This window comes from Sciurus carolinensis, chromosome 4 (assembly GCF_902686445.1).
Source record: "Sciurus carolinensis chromosome 4, mSciCar1.2, whole genome shotgun sequence".
NCBI classification, from domain to species: domain Eukaryota; kingdom Metazoa; phylum Chordata; class Mammalia; order Rodentia; family Sciuridae; genus Sciurus; species Sciurus carolinensis.
The window spans coordinates 88,055,995-88,082,024 of record NC_062216.1 but is presented as its reverse complement, the minus strand read 5'-3'; the positions used below and the strand labels follow the sequence as shown (position 1 = coordinate 88,082,024).

The following is a 26,030-nucleotide window of genomic DNA, read 5'->3' as shown; positions in this document are numbered from 1 at the left end:
TCTTGAACTAGTCAACTTCAGGGATAGGGTTACCCTCCTATTTCACCGCACTGTTTTATTTACATACTTTACCTCACTCTGTGCTTTTGAACACAATATGTAGAATTCAATAAAAAGTTATGGACACACATGTAGGCACAAGAAAGTAAGGTGCCTTATCAAAAGAACCAGGTGTAGACAGGCATTGGAAGTTGGAATGATCAGACAAAAGATTTGTCTGTGCAATGATAAATGTATGGGAGGGTGGACATCATGTGTAAGCAGGATGTAAAGCCAAGAGGAATGGCCATACATACTTTGTGCCTCATGTTAAGGGAGCCCCAGCAGGCAGGGAAAGGCAACTGCTGTTCGTTCACCTGACTTCACAGTTATGTCATGGGGTCTCCGGCTTCTCCTGTCCTCCCTGCATTTTTGTAGACTCTGTTCACTTAGAAAACCTATCTTCCCATCTCTGGAAGTGGTAAGCATTGTCTCATCTGTAAACCATTATGTGAAACATAAGCAATGATTGTAATAATAGTAGTTCAAGTTACCAGCATCTTCCAGGTGCCAGTCACTTTTCTAAATAGGTGTGATGTCACTTCATTTGAAATTGACAAAAAAACTCAGGGAGGCAGGAAAACTTTTGTATTGCTTTCCAAGTTACTCTTCTTAAAAATAGTATGGTAATGTCTTTACCATTCCTCTTCATAAAACCTGTCAGTGGCTTTCCAATGAATACAGGACAAAGGCTAAATTCCTAGTCACATTTTCAGGGATTTGGTGGATCGGGCCCTATTGTATTCCACCAGGCTCTGTCTCACATTCCACACATAATGCTGCAGTCACACATCAGGCAGCCAGGTATTTCCTGCACATGCCATAGCACTTTTATCCTTGTTCTTTAGGGCAGCTAATGTTTCAACCCAAATTAACTTCCCCCAAATTGATAAACTTTCTTGTCCCAGTTCAAATGTCATTTAAATCATCCAGCCAATTTGGAGATATAAAGATGAATAAGTCATGTTCCCTGTACTTGAAAATCTTACATTCCAGAGGTGATACTGACGACATGAACACATATTAATGAGTAAGAAGTATGTTGCCATATCCCTAGTCAAAGATCAGGTCTTGCTCTGATCTTACGCCTTATTCAGAAACATATTCATTTCTACCTGATTTTCACCTGTTTTTCCACTACTTTATAAGCTTCTGAAGGTAACATGTACACAAAAATTACCGATGAAATGCTGGTTGAATGAGAGATTTGGTGGAATGAAGGAAGCACCCATATATAGTATTTAAGAAAATGTCCACTGATCTGAGCAGGCCATGAAGAGCCCTGATTCAAACTTCTTCACAAAGATGGCTGCAAATTCCACAGTCATAAAAGAAAGAACAGAAATATCCTTGTCTCAGTCATTAGAATCATTTAATGAGTCTTTTCTTTTTTAGCATTTTCTTCTCTAGTGAGCTGACATGCTGGTAGAGCTGGAATCACAGTGATAAAAACCCAAGTGAGGATACAAGTTTTAGAATCAGATCGGGGATCAATTTAGGGTTCTTGTAAAATAGTTAATAAGAATGTGATTTGGACAAGTTTCCTCACCACTAAATGGTTCGATTTCCCCCTCTATACAATGAAGACAAAATTCATGTGTTGTGGTTTGGATATGAAGGGTCCCTAAAGACTCATGTTTTGAAGATCGGTTCCCCAACGTAGCAGTGTTCAGAGGCGGAGCTCTGGGGAAGCAGAGCACTGGAGGTGTGCACTTCGGAACTCTATCTTGTCCCTGCTTCTGTCCCTCCGCTTCCTGGATGCCATGAGCTAAGAAACTTTCCTCTGCCACACGCTTCTGCCATAATGCTCTGCCTTACCTCAGGCCCAGAGCAATGGAGCCAGCTGACCATAGACTGAACCTCTGAAATTGAGAGCTGGAATAGAGCCTTCCTCCTTTCAGTTGTTTTTGTTAGGTATTTTGGTCACAGAGAAGAAGAGCTGACTAACACAACATTTCAGCATTTTAAGGGGATTAAATATGATATTGTGCTCAGGAGAGTGGCTAGCACATGGTGTTAAAAAGCTCTGTGCTGATAAAATGCCAGAAATTTTACATCCTCTTTTCTCTTAAGACACTACTAGTACCCTACTATAATATGTGAGGCATAAAATTCAGTGAAATGTCAGAAGCCCACAACAAGTGCCAATTTTGAGTGATTGTTAGGGGTTTGACTATTTTTTTTAAAGTTAAAATGCCCAGAATGAGGGATGATTCCACAATCTAACACACTATCTAATTAAAGTAAGGATCACTCTTTGAATTTATGAAGTGTGTTCTCTTTTCAGGTTCCCTTCAGTGCATTAAGGATGATAATAATTATCCTTATTTTCAGTGTCAATTTTAATGTCAGTTTTGTTTTGTAGTTTATGGGAAAATATGATAAAGTACTTTAGGAAAAGGAAATTTCCCTGTTTTTAGAAAATGTGGGATAAGTAAAATTATAATAAAAATGCCCCAAATTCAAAAATTCCATGTGATTATAGCAAAATGGAAACATCACTTACTTAGAGGACTTAATAGTAGTTTACATCACTTACTGAGTGTACTTAATAACATCTTAAAAGAAGAAATCAAGTAAACAATGCTATTGAAAACATCAATAGTTATGTATTTTAGCAATGAGCTTAATACAAATTTATCAGTACTTTTATTGTGGTCATGCAGTTTTCCACAGCCTTGAAGAAAGACTGTTCGTGAAATGTGTGACTTTGGTTTGCTCCTGAAGGAGAATCAGTGTAAGCAAATGTATGCTTATTTTTTTTTTTTAACAGTTTAACATAGACAAAGAGGCTGGGGAAAGGCAGATTTACCACCGCTACTGCATGGAGCGAGCTTCTGTTCACTGTGCTCACGTGTTCACCACAGTTTCTGAAATAACAGCAATCGAAGCAGAACATATGTTGAAGAGAAAGCCTGGTAATTATTACCACTGCATTTGTCACCTCACCTATCTTCCAACTGCAAATGATATTAGAGTATGAAGATTGTTTTTCCAGAATAAATATTAGTTAGATGAAAAATTGTACTTATTGTTACCATTTAAATCTTTACATGCATTTCAATTCTTAATTTCGGTAGGTTTGCAATGAAGTCAACACTAAGCTATTGCTGGAATATAGGAAGAGTTAAACTTGTGCTTATCGAATAAGTGAGTTATACTTTTAAAGCCCTAAGTCTGAACAGTGTTGCCATGACTTGTAAAATATAAGATGACTAACTTGGCATTTCTCTTTTAAGAAAATGAAAATGAAGGAGATATTATAAATTTGTGTGAATTATCCCAGTCCTACATCTCGTGATATTATCTAATTGGTGCTGTTTTTTAGCAGCCTGTTTTACCTCTCCCCAGACCTCCTTGTAAATTTTTCTAGAAACCATTTCCAAATTCTACCAGATTTTGCAGTGAAAAGAAGTGTGTTCATAAAGCATCACGTGGCCACAGCTGATTGGTGCAGAAGCAAACATCTGATATAAGCTGGGCCAATCAGAATGCTCCCACACGTGCCAGTCTGAACAGATGAGTCTATTTGAGTGCACTCTTGTCTTGGCAGTGTCCCTTTTTCTATTCGGATCCACTGGATACAAAGAAGGTTAGACTACAAACACTTGAGTGTCTGGAGGAGATATTTCAAGGTGTTAAATCACACAAACAAAAAAAACAAGAATTCAAGTAATGAATAGTGATAGCATGACCATTTATGGCATGTCTTCTTTCCAAAGATCCTCTTGGATTTTGAATTCTCTTGGATTCTCACACTCCGGCTACTTACAGGAGTTTGCATCATTGATGTGCTCATATCTCTCCTGGATCCTCCTGTTTTCTCTATGTATAGTATCCTTTTCTGTTTTTCTTTTTGTGATACCAGGGATTGAACCCCAAGGGTGCTTAATCACTGAGTCACATCCCCAGCCCTTTTTTATATTTTATTTAGAGACAAGGTCTCCTTGAGTTGCTAAGTGCCTCACTAATCCGCTGAGGCTGGCTTTGAATTCGCAATTCTCCTGCCTCAGTCCTCCAACTTGCTGGGATTACAGGCTACAGTGTCCTTTTCTGAACTTAACAAATGTGTCTCTCTTGAGGCAGCTACCCTGTCAAATGTCTATGCAATCTCCTCTTTTCTCCTGATGCCAACTATGTTGGAAGAGTAAAACCAGGAATACAACTGCAGAGTAATGGTAAAAAGTGTGGACTTGATGTTAAACTGCCTGAATTCAGTATCAAAAATGATTTGGGGCTGAGTAAGTTACTAGCTATGTGACACTGTAAAAGTTATTTAAGCTCCCTGTGCCTTATCAGCATAATATAGATAATAATCCTACCTCTAATGTAGAAAGGTTGCAGTGGTTTAGAGTTAATATATGGAAAGAACTCAATACCTGGTTCACGTAAATGTTCTTAAAAAGTTAACAACTGTTATTTGGTATGAATCACTGTCTAGATTTTCTCAGGTTTTCTGTATCACTGACTGCCCACAAGCTAGCTGCATATGGAAGTTTCAATAGAACTATAAACACTTCGGTTTAGTCCACTTAATGATTAGTGATGGAAATACATAGGGGCTCTGATTGGAATTGTGAAATCTTTGAATGTTTATGGCTAATGGAGTTCAATGCACTTTTAGTAGATCATGAAATATATAAACTTTCTCAAAAGCATTCTAAAAATAAAAAAAGAATTATGTGGAAGCACCATGTTTTTGTATTCTCTAATTTTTCTTGAAGTTCTCTCAAGTTAAGAGTATAACTTAAAAAAAGAAAAAAAATTCCAGGTAAGATCTGTAGTTAAGTTTAAATGTACTTCTAGCACGTGATTCCAACAGAGAAGTTGTGCACACAGTAAACTCCACATTTGTTGAACTTTAGGAGGAACATTCAATCAAGAAACTAAATGTAATGTGTTTTATAGTGAATTCTAAAGTAATAGAATATACTCTATGTTTAACAACAACAACAACAAAAGAGTATAACTCTAAGTACAATGCTAAGGGCAAGTTCCCTGGGCAAGAGATAAGTGTTGACTGGATCAACAGCTGAGATAGAACCAGATTTTTTTAAAAAATCACTGTTATTAATTGGCAGAAGACCTGTTCATTACTGAATTATTGTTGTTGTTGTTTTGTATTTATGTGTTTGGTAGTGGGAATTGAAGCCAGAGGCACTTTATTACTTAGTCACATCCCTAACCCTTTTTTAAAAAATTTGAGACAGGGTCTTGCTAAGTTGCTGAGGCTGTCCTCAAACTTGTGATCTTCCTTTTTTCAACCTCGCAAGTTGTTGGGATTTTAGGTAGGCATGCCCACCTAAATACATGCCCACTTGTATTGTTTTTATCATAAGTTTGACTCAATGTCTAATGTTGAAAAGATGATATTTTGTTTAAAATATTGGAGAGAAGGCAATGTTACAAATTTACAAATTACAATTACTAATTACTAAATACAATTGAATATAACATGTGCCTTAAATGTCATATGATGGTGTTTTTGACATAGTGTTTACACTTGAATAAGTTATTAGTTTTGCTATTATTGATTTTTTTTTTTTTTTTTTTTGCGGTGCTGGGAATCGAACCCAGGGCCTTATGCTTGCAAGGCAAGCACTCTACCAACTGAGCTATCTCCCCAGCCTCACTATTATTGATTTTTGAGCCCATGGTAATACTTTAAACTTTTCCCACATGTCTTCAGAGAAGTGAATGACACCAACATTGTCTTCTATCTGGAAACAATAACAAGATGTTCATTCCCAAAGTTGCTTTCAAAGAGAGGGAAAAATCAGGGAGAAGTGGAAAGGATATGTTTTCAAGGCATATCTTAGGAGTTTTGATATTTCAGTGATTGTAAAGAATTAATAGTATAACAAATTAAACTTACATAAACTAAATTAATTAATAAAATGAAATTGAAATTGAAAGAAATACCAAATGTAGAGGGGAGGTGCTCACAAATTGGAGATACTCTTGCTTGTATAGTAAACATTGAGAGGATCCTTTTACTTTTTTATTTTTTTTGAAAGGATCCTTTTATATAATTAAAGTCTACATTAGATCTTTATTCTAGAGAAAAATGTACAATTTTAATTATGTCATTATGTAAGAGCACCTATACAATTCCATATTTATCAATGAGGCATAAAAACATATCTTAAACCTTATTTGTTAAGCTATGTAGACAGTGGTGTGCTAGAACCAATTCACTCTGATTTGCAAAGTCTGTTTGTTAAACTTCAGGGTATTTGTGAGCTAGCTGTCAAACACAGTCATTAATAACTATGTCAACACTCAAAAGACATCATGTCCTAATTATTTCACTACATTTTAATAAATACTCTTAGGGGGTGTGTGTGTGTGTGTATTCTAAATATAATACAATTTATATAATATAAATAACTTTATATTTTTCACTCATATAGTGGAAACACTATCATGATGTTACTAAAATACATGTTCGGTACAGACACAATTTTCTTCAAGTATTTATTAGTATTGTATACAGGAGTAGTTGACCCTAGGTAGCTAAGGATTTGCATCCATGCATCTAAGTAATCCTGGATCGGAAATACTTGAAAAAATTGTGTCTTTACTAATTATATATTTTTTGTCATTATTTTCTAAACAATGTGGTATAACAATTATATACATAGAATTTGCATTGTATTACAATCTAAAGAAGTATGGTAATCTAAAGATGATTTAAAGTTTATGAGAGGATGTGATAAGTTTTATTCAATTCTATACTATTATATTTTATTTTATTTTTGGACCCTGTAAATATGTTTAATTAGTATGTGTCAATTTAAAAATAAAAAGTAATGAAAAGTTATTTTTCATAACAAATTATAATCCAATCCCATTGAAAATAAGAATATAATTACTTGTTTTAAATAATAATTTCACATAACAAATTTAATTTGTGACATTATCCATGCAAGTATTGCTATAAAATCTTCAGAAACAGAGAGTTCAGGACTAGACATGTACACAGAAAATGGAGAGAAGACATGAATTGCTGGGCAGTGATCTCCTGAGCTACTTCAGTAAGTAGGTGTACCACCACTCCTTAGTCTCTGATGTACATGAGTATAGAGACCACCAGGTGAGCTCAGGAGGGCCCATGCCAAGTGGTACCCACAGCCTGGGATAGCTTGGCCATAGGAGGATGTCTGCTGGGTTCCAATTCTGAGATGGGAACATCAGGACGTGAGGGTAGTAGCCCCTATCTTCTATCTTCAGTATAATCTCATGACCTGTGAGGTTTTCCAGGTCTCATTCCATCTCTCCCTACTCTCTTTAGTTCTGTCTGAAACCCTGTGGTTAAAGACCCAGGAATGGGAAGGCCCCATCTCTGTTCATCCCCTTATGGGCAAGACCCCCTTTTCCTACACCATTTTATATGGAACTTCAGCATCCACAGATTTTCTTATCCAAGAGGATCCTAGACCCAATCTTCCATGAATACTGAGGGACAACTGTGTAGCAAATGCCAGATTACTTAATAAAAACTTGTAAAAATAATTTTTTTAACATAAGAAATGTTTGAGAAACTTGGGATCACTTCTAGAGAACAATCTTGCAATTGTAAAAGATTGTCAAAACAAAATGACATATTTCTAATTCTAACTCAAATCTCCATTGCAAAAATTACCATTTCTGGGTGTTAAACTTTTTGATACAGCTTCTTTTTTCCCCTTTGCTTTTGTTTTTAGTGCTTCTAAATGTGATAACCCATGTAATCAGTTGAATAGGTGGTTTCCACTGTGTACTCTGAGTAATCACTGTCTTATTGAAGATCAATATATTGAAAACCAAGAATGTCTTCTTGCCAGAACAAAATTTTTGAGGCATAATGAATCAGTTGTATTAGAAAGAAGAAATTAGAACTAACAAATCAGAAATAAGAAACTTCATTTCATTATACGAATCACTCATTATTTTTTAGATCAGGTACTCCTGATTTCCTATTTCCATCAAAAGACTAAATTCTGAAGTTTTATGCATTTTAAATTCTATGGTCCCAAAATGAAAATGTTAATCTAATTTTACAGATTTAAGAACACCTTTTCTTCCCTATAATGGTACTTACTACCTGTCAAAGGAGAATTTTCACTTTTGTTCTGCTTTTCCAGATGTAATTACTCCAAATGGCTTGAATGTTAAGAAATTTTCAGCAGTGCATGAGTTTCAGAATCTCCATGCCATGTACAAGGCCAGAATCCAAGATTTTGTTCGAGGTCATTTTTATGGGTATGCTTTTCTTGGCTATTTATTTGTTTATTTAGGCACTGGGGATTGACCCTAGTGATTTGCTCACACTACACAAATTCTTTACCTTTACCATTCCTAGTCCATGCTTTTCTTTCTAAAAAAAAATTAGCATGTGATTTTCCAGATCTTTAGTAGAGAGAAAGCAGGATTGTTTTAGTAAATGTTTCTCTTTCCCAATTCCTCCGTACTCCAACAGAATTCATGTGTACATTTTGTTGCTGTTGCCTTATTTAATCTGAAACTGTTTTGCTTCATTTTAGTCATCTGGACTTCGATCTTGAAAAGACTTTATTTCTTTTCATTGCTGGGAGGTATGAGTTTTCAAACAAAGGAGCCGACATCTTCCTAGAATCCTTATCCAGGCTGAACTTCCTACTGAGGGTAAGAAAGCTTTAGGGCAGGACACAATCAATGCTCTTATAGGGACAACTTTCTTCTGTGAGAGTGAAAAACTTTCTGGCTTCTTAAATAACTTGCAGGAAGATATATGATTTTGAACACTTACAATGATAACCTTATCCTGAAAGTTTATTGTATTGTTCATCTGTGTATTAATTAATCTATGTTGTCAAGTAATTTTCAAAAGAGAACCTCATGTCATATGTGCTGTTATAAGAAGTTGATATAACATCCCTTTTCCCTCACAGGAGTTTATAATCATTTGAAAGATAAATATAGAGCAATGAGTGAATAGAGAAAAAATTATCACTCTTTTTTTAAACAAATGACGATGTGACTTGGGTGTATCTCAATTGCAGTGGAAGATGTGGCTGGAGTACAAGACAAAAGATGTCCTACTATTGACCTGGGTATTATAGCACTTAGCCATCCAATCACAGGTGTCTCTGACCATTGACACCCTCCTCCAACTCAAGTAGGCCTTCAGGGTAGCATGTGCCTCGTGGTTGCCCGCCAAGCTCTACAGCACTAGCTCTCTGTAGAACAGGACAGGCATATGCCAACTGTTCCTCTCCAACTCACTAACCATGTCAAGCCCAACTGCGGAGGTCACATACTTAATGATCAAATTCTTCACACTCAGGACTAGTCAATCATTTTTGGAATATACAAACATGCCTACGTTTGCAGTTGGAGTTTATGTATTTACTCCCAAAGCTGCTAGGCTAATAGCATTTGTGGGAAATGGAAAAGAATCATGGATTTTAGACTCAAAATCATCAGTTTAAATCTCAACTTTGTTCTAAGGAGCTCAGAAGAAATATTAAACTTTTCATGGCTCCCTTTTGATATTGATAAAATGAGGAGAGTGATATCTATTGTATATGATTTTTATGAGGACTGGGTCAAATTACGTGTTTTAAGTGCCCTAGCAAGTTGTCTGCTACACAGAAATGCTGAGCCCATACATATTCAAAATGCAACATAAGGAAAATCAAGACATTTAACAGAAAAATGCAAATAATCTATTGGTGCCAATCAACATGAATAAACTAAAAAAGACTTAAAAGAACAAACTAGAAGTCAATCCTCATTAAATTTCTCATCTTAATTTTTAAAGGGTCAATTTTAGTCTTGAAATATCAGCTCATTTATTTTTTTTAACCACAGAAAAGCACAGTGATGTGAATAGCATTTGTTATCTATTTTAGGTAATGGATGCCATGAAAATATTTTATTCGAATTGTTCATTGACAAGTCTTGCCTGAAAGCCAGATTTAGATTAAAATTGCCAAAAATGTCTTGGGAAGATAGAAATCATTTCTCTGTGAATCATAAATAAATCTATTTGTCTAAAGACATGTAAAAACACTATTTTTCAAAGTTTAAGGTCCGTCTGTCACATGCTTTTGCAATCTTTGACAGTTGACTCTGTTTTCTAATCCCTCATCAGATGCATAAAAGTAACGTCACAGCAGTGGTGTTTTTCATTATGCCTGCCAAGACAAATAATTTCAATGTGGAAACCCTGAAAGGACAGGCAGTGCGAAAACAGCTATGGTAATCTCACGTCTCATGAACCTCAAGCTATGAATGTCAAGGGATTTGTTTTGAAGTGCGTGATCTATGAGCTATCTCCCTGAATTTTTTTCCCCTAAGATTATTATAGCACAAATTGATTCTCTTCTATTGGGCTACTTTGTTGGATTATGTAACCCCTATAACATCATAGGTATTATTGGAAAATATTTGGAATGAGCAAACATGGAAGGAACAATCTTCTGTAGAAATCCTTAAAGATGGGTTGAATATGTTTTCAGGTTATAATTGTGAAAATTTTAAAATATATGCCAAAGTAAAGAGATTTCATGTAGTGACTCCCTCCAGGCTCAGCCCAGATCCAGCACCATCGACAAGTTTCCACTTGTTGTCTCTGTACCTTCACTCCCTGCTCTCTACCAACCCCTGATCACCATCAAGCAAAATAGTTTAAGCTCTCTGGGTTGATCAAAGTGTTCTGTTGTCTCAGCTTTGAGGTTTTTCATTCAAGTTAAATTGGCAAATAGAAAAATAATAGAAGAATCTGTACAGAGGATACTTGTAAAATTGCAAAAATGATGAAACAATAACATCATTATGACAAAAATGAAGATCAAAAGTTATAATGCTGTCTAAATTAAAAATCTTTCCATTTCAAACAGGGACACTGTGCATTCTATGAAGGAAAAGTTTGGAAAGAAACTCTATGATGCATTACTGAGGTAGGTATTCAAAAAAACTAACACTTTGAACATTTAGGAGTTCACTATTCAAACGTAACCATTCAGACACTATCATGTATTTACTTTGTTCTAAATATAAAGGAAGTAATAGTCTTTGAAGATATGTTGTCATGTGAATGGTGTTTTATGCTTCATTTGACAAACACCACTAAATAGCTTGAATGTATGAGCACATATTTGCTTATGCTGGCAGATTCTAAGTCCATGGGAACTCTTTACAGGTTAATATGTCAATCTGAAACAGAGGGTGAACTCAAGTCAAGATGGAGATTGATATACATACATATATATTGGTAATGATGAATATTTATATATCTAATTTGTACTTATTTACATGTTAAGTTAACATAATAATACGGATAACATAAATAAAATATATGTGTATATGTCTGACATTCAGAAAGCAATTATTGTCAACTGTTTTTACTTTTACTATTAACATTTTTTTTCTTCACAGAGGAGAAATTCCTGACATGAATGATATTTTGGATCGAGATGACTTAACAATTATGAAAAGAGCCATCTTTTCAACTCAGGTAAAAAGGAAAAAAATGCCCACCATTTCTCATAACTATTAAAATTAATTTAAGTCAAAATTTTAATTTGCTGGAATGTACTAATTTGGGAAATTTTTAGATTTGATGGTTAGAAAAGACATTCTCACATAGTTACTTGAATTGTGTCCTTTTGTGAGTAGTTGTAAGGATTTCTTTTAAAAATCTTCAAGCAACATGTTTTTGTGTCCACTTGCAGAATTGATTTATAAATAATTCATCCAGTTTAAAAACTGTATACACTGTACTAACAAAAAAACAAGTCTTCTAAATTTTTCCAAAAGTATAGAATTGTGTAAGAGCAGAAGAAAACATGCATGTGTCTCAGTAGAATAGAATTATTGCAAAAAGGGTAAAACGTGTTAGGCATGCACTGGAACTTTTATCCTAAGAGGGAGGTACCAGGGGCAGGAGGGCAGTTCTGCTGGAAAATTCCAGTACAGTTCATCTGAATTAAGATTCCAGGACACCCTTATCTTCCAAATAAGTCCCCAAAGCAGCCGCAAAGTCTAGATCTTTCACATAGTGTGGCTGCAGGTGGAAATAAATGTTGCACGTGTTTACCCTCTGTCAAGAAAGTTTTTACACCCATTATCGTTCTCTGAAACACCCACAAAACTTAGTCATGCTCATCAGTGTCATCTCCAAAGACTGGCAGCATAAAGGTAGCTTGAAATGTCAATGACCTATTGTTAAATTAGTCACCCTTATTAATTCTTTGCACAATGACATTTTCATCCCTCCATTGCTTCAGCGACAGTCTTTACCTCCTGTGACCACTCACAACATGATTGATGACTCCACGGATCCCATCCTCAGCACCATAAGACGCATCGGGCTTTTCAACAGCCGTTCAGACAGAGTCAAGGTAGATCTAATTGGTTTTGTAGGCCACTTCACAATTATATGGAATATATTTTTGGAGAATTGATCAGAAATCTTAGTTGTTTTAATACCTACTGGAGATATCTTAAGTGTTTCTAAATGAAATTAATTGCTTCTTCTTTTAGGCGATTACAATATAATGAATATTTTGGTGTCATTCTTGAAAACCAAAGTGTACTCATGGGTTTGAGTCACAATTCCAGTACTTGTTGTACAATACTATCAATAATTATGAGAAAATTACCTAGTTTTTAACAATACAAATGTATTCTAAGAATTTCTTTAATGAAGGAATCTGATACTAACATGAATAATGTTTTTTTTTTCCTGATAAAGTTTAATTTAAAGGGATAATATGAAAGACTTGCAGTTTTAGAGAATGTGTTTAGATGTAATTTTCTATAGATCAATTCATTCTTTTGATGCTAGAGATTCTGTAATGACTAGGCACAGTGTTGCTTGCTGAGGGTGTTTACATGAGTAAGATACAGTTTCTGCCACTGTGCACTTAACCTGATGTTTACTGAGCCTGCTCTGTTCCAGCACGGTGTTGGGTGTGGGCAGCAAAGGTGAACTTGTAAACAGATGATTGCTTAACTCTGCTCAGTTCCCTTCATCAATATTCAAGATGGAATTGGCTGTTACAAATTTTTTATAAGCACCCCACTTTCCCTTTTTTTCTGGCACTTTTAACATATGACTGCCTTGAGAATCCTGTGTTATGATCTTTAGTGTCCCCTCATGCCAGCCTCATATATACATTTGAACTTTTTTTTATTCAGGTTCTATGAACTGTTCTGAAATCTCATTGTCTCCTGTATTTTTAAGAAACTTGCCCTATCAGTTTTTCTCTCTCTTTTTCCCTTTCTGTCTCTCTCAATGTCTCTCTGCACAGCATGTCAACACCCACTTGGCCTTATTCAGTTCATTGTAGACCTATAGTTGTCAATTTTTTGTTTCTTAGAAATGAAATGGTGGGCTGGGGAGATAGCTCAGTTGGTAGAGTGCTGGCCTGGTAAGCATAAGGCCCTGGGTTCAATCCCCAGCACTGAAAAAAAAAGAAAAAAAAAAAATGAAATGGTATTTTCATTTTCCTGCACATTTCTGTTTTTCTTACAACCTTTTTTGTCACACCCATATTTGACTCTGGATCTTTCTGTGAGTATGTGCCAGGTGCCTGGCATTTGTTATGATGGCAGGGAGGCAGACTGGAAGGTGGGAAGAAAGATGATAGGTTATGAGGCAGGCCATGGTTGATGCTTCCCCTGCTCTTGAAAAACCTCAAGCTGGAAGGTCCTTGGAGTTGGGAGTGATGAACAAAGAATACCATGATGCCAATCTGTTTCAATTATTTTTTCAGTGCTGGGATTAAATCCAGGGCTTCATATGCACAAGGCAAGCACTCTGCCACTGAGTCACACCTCCAGACCTAAAAAATGTTTTGAGATCAGTGAAAAAATTTCCCAGGAATGGATAAGCACTTATTTCCTAAAAATATTAAGCACTATGGTACCTTTGTGTCTTTGCAGATGTTATTATCTCTTTCTGAAATACCCTTATTGCAATCATTCTAACAGTTTATTTGGGAGCAAACCTGAAAGTCTTCTCTTCCTTACACCTTCTTCTAACACACATTCCTCGATACCACAAGGAATAATTGGTTCCTTGTCTGCATTCCCACAACACTTTATATCTACAGTAACTATAGAAATCATCTCATTAAATTATATATATAATATACATTTAAAAAATATATATATATATATTAAAATATATGTGTCCTCTGCCCCACAAAGACCGAGTTCTTTGAGGCAGTGATCAGGAATTCCCATTTGTATTGTCTCCATTTGGGTCCTATCAGAAACTTATACCAAGGCAGGATTAGATATGAAAAAGTATTACTGGAGGAAATGCCTGTGAAGGATAAAAGGACTGAAAGCAAGAGTAGCAAGAGTAAGATGCAGGTCAGACACCAATGAATGGAGACCAGGAAGAAGGAAACAGGAAGAGCCAGTGGACAGCCCAGTTCTAAAAATAGCTCAGCCTTTGTTTCCTTCTCTTTCTTTCCTTCCCCTCTCTCTCCCTTTCTTTCTCCCTTCTTTTCATAAAGGAAAGTTAAATGCATTTAGTGGAAAACTAGAATTAATACATTAGGTAGCAAATATGCCAAAAACTACACACAGCAGCAGCAGCGCTTATAATGACTCACAAAGGCTAACAGCAATAGTCTAAGACCACTTGACATGGCTTGTCAGTTTATGAAACTAAAACTGCACACGAGCACACACATGTACATGTATGCACACAAAAATAAAAACAAAAATGATTTTCAAGGACACAATCTACAACTAACAAAAATTCAGAAATATTTTGCAATGCTTTTTTTCTTAACACAAAAGATGACCATTATTGTATGCGTGTGTGTGGGGGTTATGTCAAATGGTTTACTGTTGAGTTATTTAAAATATGTTAGTGTTAGTATGTACAACTTTTTCCTGACTTTAGCAACCTTTCCTTTCTGTTTCATCTTCATGTACAACTTCCAGTTACCAAAACAGTTCCAGGATGGCAGACATATGGGTGCCTTCTTCTATGAGCAATTCAACAGTTTTAATAGGGATTCCTATTAATAGCAATAGGGATTTCCCAAGCAAAAGTTGCCCATTAAAGGAGTCACTTGTTGGGAATAAATGGGTTGGCAGCAGTACTTGTCTCCAGCAGTCTATAAACGAGGAGCAGCTGCTGTAATAGACCCAGAAGCAGCAGGCAATTGGGGCTGTCAGTCAAGCTCCCTGGGCCAGGATCTCTTGAAAGGAATCTGAGCTGTATTTCCAGTGCTGCCACATTTACAAAGACTGCCAAGTCCTCTCTGACTTGAAATCCCTACCACTTTTTTAATTTGCAAGTTTACTTAATCTGCATGTACCTCAGTCTTCTCATCTGTAAAATGGTGGTAAAATAGTCACTTATGCCTAGAATTGTGAAGGTTAAATAAAAAGTAAATTCTACATTTAGCACAGTGCCTGGCACATCGTGAATGCATACAAATATTTGCTGGTAAATGGAAGGAACTGGAGAACATGTTAAAGGAAATAAGCCAGACTCAGAAAATCAAGGGTTGAATGTTTTCTCTCACATATGGAAGTTAGAAAGGAATAAAAAAGAATAAAAAAGGATGTCACAAAAATAGAAGGGAGACCAACAGAATGAAAGAAGGGGATCAAAGGGAGGAAGTACTGGAGAATGAAATCTACCAAATTGTGCTATGTCCACATATGAATATACCACAATGAGTCCCACTTTTATGCATGATTATAATGCACTACAATAATAATAATAATAATTATAGTAGAAATGAGATCAGTAGAGTAGAGCAAGTGGATTAGGGGAGGGGTAGGAAAGGGAAGGTACTAGGGAATGAAATTAATCAAATTATGTTAATGCATGTACAAATATGGCATAATGAATCCCACTATTATATATAATTAAAATGTACCAATAAAAATAAATACATTTTAAAAAATAAAAATAAATAAGGACTTAGCTCAGTACCTAGTAGATGATAGGGACTCAATAATTTTTGTAAGAGAGGTATGAACAGTTTGGTGAGTAGAAGAAATTGGATTTGTCTTGATTGCAGGAGTTGTTAAGCTATTTTATGAAAGTCATGACACATTACTGGCCTTGATCAATGAGCAGTTACTTGTGCAAAGGGGAAGAAGGGCAGTTCAGGAAGAGGCAAAAGTAGAAGGAAAGACACAGAGATATAAAAGCACATGGCTTTTGTAGGGTGAATGGAAATGGACATTTGTCTCATACAAATTATTTTTATGCAGTTAAACTCATGAATATATTTTTTCATGAGTATTTTGAGATATACACTTATTATCATAAAGCAACCACATATCCAAATTAAAATTACAGCATGTTCTTGACATTTAATATAAATTTAAAGCACTGAGAGAAACTTCTCTCCATTCAGCATTAGGTATGTTATTTTATTAAGAGAATTCTCTATAAACCTGACAATAACTTAGTCTTGTGTTAATACAGACCTATTTGGTCACCGGCACATAGAACTCTACAGAGTAGATCTTAGTATTCAGAGTGAATTAAGTTTTTGATATTAAAAACAGAAAACATTACAGATTATTTTGAATTTAAGTATGTTCAGCTTCTATCCTGCCTTGGCAGTAGGCTATCGTGAGAAAAGTCTAGACTTCAAGTCCCAGAGCTATGCTGCTACTCTATGAAACTAAAGGAACTTCCTGATACCTTACTTTCTTCATGAATTAATAAAAAATTAGATAAACTTTCTTTTGTTTTTTTCCTACTAATCTAGGGCCTGCTGTGAACCAGGTATGTTACTGAAGTCATTGGTATACAAGATTCATTTAATCCTCTCTATTATCCGGGGCTGGCCTCTCGCATCCCTTCCTCAGTCCTGGGCTTCTGCAATTGACTGTTTTATGGTCCAGAGCAGCTGCTTCCTTATTTTAGTTGTGCCATCATTCTGTCTGACCAGGAACAAAATGAATGAGAGGTGGTGTTTTCATGTTCTAAGATGAGCTGGGAGAGTGTAATTTCCCTGAGCTTGGAAATGCTAACATAAGTACAACGTTTTTTCTTGTTCTTTGCAAAAGGAGGATAAATAGTTATTGATTTGGTGACTGCACAGATATAGTATCTATGTCATTTGTCTTTTTTTTTTTTTTCTAGTGCAGTACTTTGGAACTCAAATCATGTTTTATGGAGGAAAATGTTTTATCTTACTTGGCCATTTTGTAATTCTTGTGATTGAATAGACCACCAGTTTTATTGGCTTTGAATATTTTACAATTTTATTTCTTCTTAAGTTTAACTTATTCCTATGATCTACTGAAATATAACTTGTGGGGGTCCTCTGCCACGTCTCGCATGGAGGAGAAAAGGGTTAACTGCCAGAGGAGGATGTTGGCGGTTTTTCTATTACCCAAAAAACTGATCTACTCAATGAACACACAAGAGCCAATAGTCTTTTTACGAGAGCAGGTGTGACGGGTCTGGCCATACCAGCTCTGGCCTCTTACAACAACAACTTGCCCAACTCTCCTTTATTTATAACATACAGGTAAGGGAGCAAGGACCAGGAGGAACTTCCTGTGTAATGGACGGGATAGGTGGAATTAGGGGAGTCATCCTCTTAGTGGAAAATTCCAGAAGGAGACAAGGAACCATTCCCATGCAGCGCCACATGCTTCCCGGCAGTTCCTAGAAGCCAGGCCTCTGTGTTTCATGGTTCAACCTAGTCTGATTCTGCTAAATAAGGACATCTTCCCACAATAACTAATGGTTGTAATGAGTTAAAACTTGCGGATCAATGAGTTAAAACTCTCCATTAAAGTGAACACTTAAGACTATTTTTTACTTTAATTCTTGGCATATGATGAGATTATGAGACCAAAAAAAAAATTTGAATTTAATAATAAGATGTCCCTTGTTATGTCCGAGTTTCTTTACTTCTAAAATTAGGATCATGAAAATGTCCATTCTACCCATCTCATAATGTTGCTAAGATTAAATGAGATAATATATGTGGAAATCAGTCATAATATGTAAAGTAATATGCAAATGTTATTATGATTATTGTTATATATTCAAATTAGGGCTTTTCTTTAAAGTGATCTCTTTGGAAGAATAGATATTTATTCCATGAATAAAAAATGAAATTTTGTTCTTTGTGCTCTGCCTTTTGCTCTTTTTCACTTTCCTTCCAAGACAATTCAGTTCTAAAGCTATTGGATAGGGCAACACAAGGTAGGTTTCTGTACTTGAGAGGGAAAAATGCTGTGTTAGTTCAGAGAAAGGTGTAAGACACTAATCAGGTTGAGGAAAGTTCACACAGCAAAGAGCAGCCTGGAGCAGTGGCAGAGTCAGATCAGAATGGGAAAGACATCAGTGCCTGGGAGGAAGTGGCAGTGGAGAGACATGAGTTACGTAGAAGGGGATTGATCCAAGAAGTGATAAATTAATGATAATGGAAGCCAGGGATTGTGTGTGTGTGTGTGTGTGTGTGTGTGTGTGTGTGTGTGCCTTATCTCATTCTTTATCTCAGTCCCCTGAGGGTGTGGGCAGAGATAGTAATAGGAAAATAACAATGAGCACACCTAGCTCTCAGGTTTTGGGTTCTAAATACCATTCTCCACTGAAAGGAATTAGGGTCCCATGGAGAAATGGCTGACTTTAGGTATGGGGAAAGCTGAGAGACAATCTAACAATGGTTCAGTGAAGACTATATTAAATAGGAGGAATAGGAGCATTCATTCATTCAGGTGACAAGTTAAATAGCTGTTCCAGTTAGAAATTTCCAATTATAGCTGTGCTTTCTTGCCTGTGCCTTTCAGAACTTTACAGGCAGTGTGGTCCCAGAAGTTGTTCATACCAGTGCACAAATGTCAACTGTTACGTTTTCAGAACTGTTGAGAGCCCGTTTTAAATATAGCTGTCATTAAATCTTATATAAATGTATAAATAAATAAATCCTATTAAAAAGAAAAGTAATGCTCAAGAGTCAGCAAATCTTTATTGATTTCTACATGTTATTATTACCTCTGCTTTGAGGTTATTTATGCTTATCATATCCATTTGACCCAGATACTCTATAAGGATGTGCTACTGTTCTCTCTACCTCCAAGTTCAGGGACATCACATTGGTAGCATGAAGTTGACCGTCATGGGATTTTTGTTTTGTTTTTATTTGTTTTATTTTGAGACAGAGTCTTGTTAAGTTGCTCAGATTGGCCTCAAACTTGTGATGCTCCTGCCTCAGCCTACTGAGTCACTGGGATTAAAGTTGTGCATCATTGTCCCCACCACATGGGAGTGTATGAAGAGGGAAAATAGGCAAACACTGCAAATCATGGATTGATTTATTTGTGCACTGAGGGCTGGGGATGTGGCTCAGTAGTAGAGTGCCTACCTGGCATGTATGAGAACCTGAATTTGATCCCAAGCACTACAGAAAAAAAATTGTGTTTTAATTTCTGGACTTAAGAAAGTGATGGGAAAATATTAATAGTGCAAAAGAAACTTAGAAGCACTTTTTTTTCCTGTAACCATTATGTTGTGACACAAAATGTTTTCCCCATATTCAAAATCTAATATCCAAATTAACAAAGAAGTCAACAGCAACACTGATGAATCTGTGAAGTTCTGATGAACATCTCTGTCATTTCACTTTTACTCATTAACAAAGGGAATCAACATTTATGCCAGAACTACATTCAGTCATCAGTTGAAGCTATAAGCTGGTTATAAAATATTTTGGCATTTTGTGAAAACTAATTGACTATATAGTATGTACAATAAGGAGTATTATGCATATACATTATAATAGACTTTATTTTTTTGGAGCTGTTTTAGGTCACAGCAAAATTAAGAGGGTTTCCATTTGCTCCCTACCCCCAGGTATGAACAGCCTGCCCATTATCAATGTCCTTCATCCTAATGGTACCTTTGTTACAATCGATTGTGGATTTTTTTTTTTTTTTTTTTTTTTTTTTTTGGTCATTAGTGCAATTGTAGCTCTTTTTTTTTTTTCTTATTGTAAACAAATGGGATACATGTTGTTTCTCTGTACATGGAGTAAAGGCATACCATTTGTGTAATCATAAATTTACATAGGGTAATGTTGTTTGATTCATTCTGTTATTTTTTCCCTTCCCCCCCCACCCCTCCCATCCCTCCCTCCCCTCTTTTCCCTCTATACAGTCCTTCCTTCCTCCATTCTTGCCCCCCTCCCTAACCCTAACCCTAACCCTAACACTAACCCCTCCCACCCCGATTGTGGATTCTGACAAATGAATAATGACATGTATTCATTATTACAGTCTGGTATAGAATATTTCACTGCCCTAAAAATCCTGTCTGCTCTGCCTATCCATTTCCCCCTTCCACCTAACCCCTGTCAACCACTGATCTTTTTACTATCCTCATAGTTTTGTGTGTTCCAAAATGTCATATATTTGGAGCCATATGCATTGATTCCTTTTCAGATTGACTTCTTTTACTCAGTAACGTGCATTTAAAGTCTCCTCTATGTCTTCATGACTGACAAGTTTACTTCTTTTTAGTACTGAATAGTAGCCCATTGTCTGCATGTATTATAACTTACTCATCCATTCATCTACTGAAGGACATCTTGGTTGCTTCTGAGTTTTGGCAACTATGAATAAAGCTGATATTAACACCTATGTGCAGGTTTTCATATGTACATTTTTTATTATTTGAAAATTGTGTACTATACATCATCTATATGATTAAAATTTATAGTAAACATATTGAATAGACATTTACACTTTGGTTTCTCAGTTTGTAGACACCAGCACACCACTACAAACAGGTTATGGCAAGCATGTTGCCTTTTCCTCTGAGTGACAAGGGATTTTGAGTAGGGGAGTGACTGACATTTTTAAAGGGTCACTTGCACCGTTCTGTTGAGTGGAGATCCTATGGAAAAGAAGCAAGGGGACATAGTAGGAAGTAATTGCCTCCAGGTGAGAGAGAACAGTGGCTTGGGTGAGGTCCTCTCGTATGATCTAATCTGGATGGGATTCCTAGAACATCCTCCCTGACCATTAGTGCCATTTCACTTGGCTAATTCGGGCATGGAATATGTGAGAGTGCTTCTCTCTTTCCTACTTGAGTTGGGAACAAATTGATAAATAACACAGACTCAGTGATTGCAGAAACAAATATGACCTTTATTGCTGATCAGGGCTAGATTGCAGGATATAGTTTAGAGTGAGAGTAAAAAGGCAGCATGGCAACTCTCTAGCTTGTGATCCAAGCCTTGGAACCTAGAAAAGCTATCTATCTCCAGGGGAGGCATTATACAGAGTGGAGAGAGGAGGAAAAAACACCTAGGGTTTTTTCTTTCCCTTTTTTCTTATCTCTCTCTTTTCTACCCCTCTGAACACAGAACACAAGGGTTTGATAGTATTGAAATAATCAAATTTCGGGGAATATTTTTGTTATTGCTTAATTGTCCTCTTTTTCTCATTTGAGTTGTCCCTTTTTTAGGTGATTTTACACCCAGAGTTTCTGTCCTCCACCAGCCCCTTGTTACCCATGGATTATGAAGAGTTTGTCCGAGGTTGTCATCTTGGAGTTTTTCCATCATACTATGAACCCTGGGGTTATACTCCAGGTATGTGACATGTACAGACTATAGAATGTTTTGGATTTTATTTATTATTTTATGTGCATGCACATAATTTTAAAGTTGATGTGTAATTTCTACTAAGGTCTTGATTTTCCAGTTTGTTTTAAAAATGATTTGATTGGCTCTATCTCAGGAGTCAATTTTATACTTTGTAGATCCTGATCTAAGAAAAAGGACAGATTATGTATGTGTAGCAAAGTGTGGCTGGTCATATTTTTGTGGTTATCTGAATTATTGCTTCATTCCATTATAAAGAAAAAGGTTTTATAAAGATTATATGTTTAATTATTTCTACCCATCCTCTTCCACTAATATGTAGGAGAAATTTCAAGTAGAGTTAATATGATAAATAATATTCTAGTAATACAGTTCTCTAAACTTAGAAGAATACATTTTTTAAAATTAATGGATGCATTCAATCTGTATTAGGTAATAATCACATGGTTAAAGAAGAAAGTAGTAAAGAAAAATGGTGCACGGTGAAAAATCTTCACACTCCTGCCTCTCAAAAAATAAAAATAAAAAGTACCAAAAGAATAAATATAAATTCAATAGGTATTGTCACTAATGACATTATCCCATTGAGAAACTCCTCCTACTCCTGTTTTGTTGTTGTTTGTTTGTTTTTTAACAGATGGTGGATTCTCAGATCTGCTATTTGTTTTTCCTTTCTTGATCCTAATAACAAGAATGACACGAGATTTCTGCATCTGTCAATAAGGTCCTATTTTATTGCTTTTGATTCTACTATGGAAAATTTGCCAGTCGTTACAAAGATATTAAAATGTTTTGAAAAATTAGACAAAAAGATTACTACTTCTTGAAACATGACACAAAAATTTTATTTTTCTAAGTCCTCTGGCTATCTCATAGTTCTAAAAATTATTATTGGCATCAAGTTCCACTTTTGTGAAAGTGGTAACTTTCTATGAAAAGTTTGCATAATATCTCAGTTTATTTCTTTAATAGAATATTTAATGAAATATTTCACTAATGAAGTTAATACTTTGTTATTGACCCCTGCTTCTGTTATTTCTAATAATAAATGCAATTTATGCCAGACGTGGTGACTCACGTCTGTAATCCCAGCAGCTCCGGAGACTAAGACAGGAGGATCGCAAGTTCAAAGAAAACTGCAAGTTCAAAGCCAGCCTCAGCAAAAGTGAGGCACTAAGCAACTCTGTCTCTAAATAAAATACAAAACAGGGCTGGGATGTGGCTCAGTGGTCGAGTGCCCCAGAGTTCTATCCCTGCTACCCAAAAAATAATTAAAAAAAAAAAACAGAAATGCAATTTACTATTGGAAGTATCACAGATAGAAGAGCAAAAGCCAAATGCATGAATGACCAAGGGAATATGTGGCAACCATTTCTGTTGGGTGAGAAGAATGCTATACTACTAACAGTTGCCTTTCCACCAGAACGTCATTTTGTGAAACCAGGATAAACAATGCCTAGGAAACTATATCTAATGTTGTCAGATAAAGGCCAGAGATGATATTATAAAAGTATGTAGATGGGGAAAGGAATTTGCGGAATACACCAGAATAAATAAGTCATTCCGTCTTTTAAATTAACCAAAAGGAGCTGGTCACTTCTCACCTAATCTATAGTTAAAGAAATTAGACTTTCGGTGGTATAAATTTAGCAATCACATATTAGATAAATCTAATTTCTTTTTAGAATAATATTATGTGACACTGGGTCTAACTTATTCCAAAATGCATTCATTAAAGTCTGCTCTAATGAATACGAACACTTATTTTATTTTTTAATTTCTTTTTCCACATTATTTATTTATTTATTTTTAAATTAAGTAACAGTCACATTGTTAAAGAAAAATAGTAAAGAAAAAAGTACCCAGTGAAAATTTTTTATTTTAAATTTTTTTAGGTGTTCATGGACCTTTATTTTCTTTGTTTATATGTGGTGCTGAGAATAGAACCCAGTGCCTCACACATGTGAGGCAAGCACTCTATACTGAGAAATAACTGAGCACATTTTTATTGGTGCATTGTAGTTGTACATATTGATGAGATTTGTTGTTACATAGTCATACAAACACACAATATAACAACATAATTTGGCCAATATCACTCCCCGGCATTTTTCCTCTCCCTCCCTGCTTCCCACTCCTTGGTCCCTTTCCTCTACTGATCTCACTTGGATTTTTATGAGATCCATCCCCACCTTAATTTTCCTTTTTCTTTTCTAGCTTCTGCATATGAGAGAAAACATATCACCCTTTAACCTTCTGAGTTTCTTTCTTCATTTAACATGATGGTCTCTAGTTCCATATATTTTCCTGCAAATGCCCTAAATTTCATTCTTTATGGCTGAATAAAACTCCATTGTGTATATAGACCACATTTTCTTTATCCATTCATCTGTTGATGGACACCTAAGCTGGTTCCATGGTTTGGCTATTGTGAATTGCACTGCTATAAACACAAGTATGCATGTATCACTGTAAGAAGATGTCTTTAATTCTTCAGGGTAAATACCAAGGAGTGGTATAGCTGGGTCAGATGGTGGTTCCATGCCTAGTCTTTTGTGGAGCCTCCATACTGATTTCCATAGTGGCTGTCCTAATTTACAGTCCCAACAGTGTAAAAGAAGCATTTATTTCATTTAATTCATTCAGTGAACATATATTGAGTTTGCAAGGTTACCTGGCAATTTACTATAAAATATATTAATGGGTATTCAATTTTAAAAATAAGAATTTGTGAGCTTCCATGGAATTGTAGTAAAAAATTTATATACATAGGTATATAAGATTTTTTTTTTTCTGGTGAGAATTTCCAGAATTTTCATCAGGTTTTCAAAGGGGTCGGTAATCTCCAAGCAACTTTTTCCCCTTCATCATCCCCTCAAATTAGGGAACCACTGTGCTCTTTCTAGCCAGGAGGAAATACTTGCACAGCAGGAGATGAAACTGCTGTCTCAACTTCATGTGTAATGGGGAGATCCCTTTTTAACCAAGAGTAACTCCATAATGAAATATAGATTTCTTGTTAGAAACGCAGACATTCAGGAGATCAGATTTTTAAAGACATATAAGATTTTTTCTAGGAAACAAATTTTAATCAAAAAATGAGGGAGGACCAAAAGAGATCATGGGTTCACTAAACACTTAAGAAAGTGGAAGGGGTTTGTGCCAAGAAGAATAAATGAGAGAAGCAGATCATGGTGGAAGCATATTTATCCTATCCCATAAACTGGCCAAGTAGAGTCAGGAGCCTACAATGGAGCAAACAAGCAAAACCAGCTGCACTTAGACAGTAGAGAATAGCCATTTAGAGCAAGAGCTCTGGAGCTGGATGCCTGGCTTCAAGTCTCAGCTAGACCGCGTGCCCTGGCATTGTGAAGGCACGCAAGTTACTTAACATTTCTCTCTCACCTGGAAGATATGGATAATGATAATGCTGTGGATTAATGAGAAGATTAAATGGTTGATAATGCATGTGAAGAGCTTAGGACCATGCCTGCCACAAAGTAAACATTGCCATTACTGGGCCCGCTAGGGCTTTTTTCCTCCTCTGCATGCATAAGGGAGGTAGGAGCCAATCCCAAGCCAATGAATTCCTTTATTTTCTCTTGGCAGCTGAATGCACCGTGATGGGTATCCCCAGTGTGACCACAAACCTCTCCGGCTTTGGTTGTTTCATTCAGGAGCACGTGGCTGATCCTACTGCTTATGGTGAGGTTTTTCATCCTTAATTTAACCCTGGGAGAACTGACCTCTAACCACATGCACAGATTCTTAACAGAACCTAAGTCTGATGCTGTTCTGATAATTAAACTGATGTTTATACTTCTTGCATAATTAAAAACAGATTCAATTATACGGTCCATAAATAAGAATGCTATTAATAGTAAATATATTTCTCCAAAGAGAAACTGCAGAAGGACTGCAAAACCTGAACAAACTTTGCCCTTCACCTATTTTTTTGTGATGGTTGTTGCTTTGACTTAAGTCTGGTTTGGTCCTCTACTTCTTAGAAGTGATCTTAAAATAACTGTGATCTTGAAGCCACCACATTGTTTTCAAGGTGCTGGGGATTCGAACCCAGGCCCGTGCACACGCAAGGCATGTGCTCTGGGAGCTGAGCTATTTGCCCACTCCCAACCATGATCTTAAGAGTACCTATAGTGGTCATTATATATAAAACAATATATTGTTATTTTAAAGGTCCTTGCCAAATTGGAAAAATTCACTTAAATTGTTTAAGATATCAGGAGAATTTGTATATCACCATCTATCTGTTCATGTTACATAGCAGAAAGAAAAGTTAGAATGGATTCTCTGCTTACATATCTTCAATTCCCTGGGTCCTCACAATGGCACTGCTTTCTTTTCTCAGACTAGAGTGTGGTTCTCATCTGTGGCTGTGTGATGGGA

At 36.0% G+C, this 26,030-nt stretch overlaps 1 protein-coding gene across 2 annotated transcripts in view; it reads left to right on the top strand.

The window, feature by feature from the left end:
• Gys2 (glycogen synthase 2) overlaps positions 1-26,030 on the top strand; it is a 79,798-nt gene that overhangs the window by 19,883 nt on the left and 33,885 nt on the right. For both annotated transcript variants that reach the window (XM_047548146.1, XM_047548147.1), the window contains exons 5-13: positions 2,813-2,957; positions 8,166-8,283; positions 8,565-8,685; positions 10,157-10,263; positions 10,905-10,964; positions 11,443-11,521; positions 12,294-12,407; positions 21,485-21,611; positions 25,233-25,328. In XM_047548146.1, the coding sequence (XP_047404102.1) occupies positions 2,813-2,957; positions 8,166-8,283; positions 8,565-8,685; positions 10,157-10,263; positions 10,905-10,964; positions 11,443-11,521; positions 12,294-12,407; positions 21,485-21,611; positions 25,233-25,328 (967 nt within the window). The remainder of the gene's footprint in view (positions 1-2,812; positions 2,958-8,165; positions 8,284-8,564; positions 8,686-10,156; positions 10,264-10,904; positions 10,965-11,442; positions 11,522-12,293; positions 12,408-21,484; positions 21,612-25,232; positions 25,329-26,030) is intronic.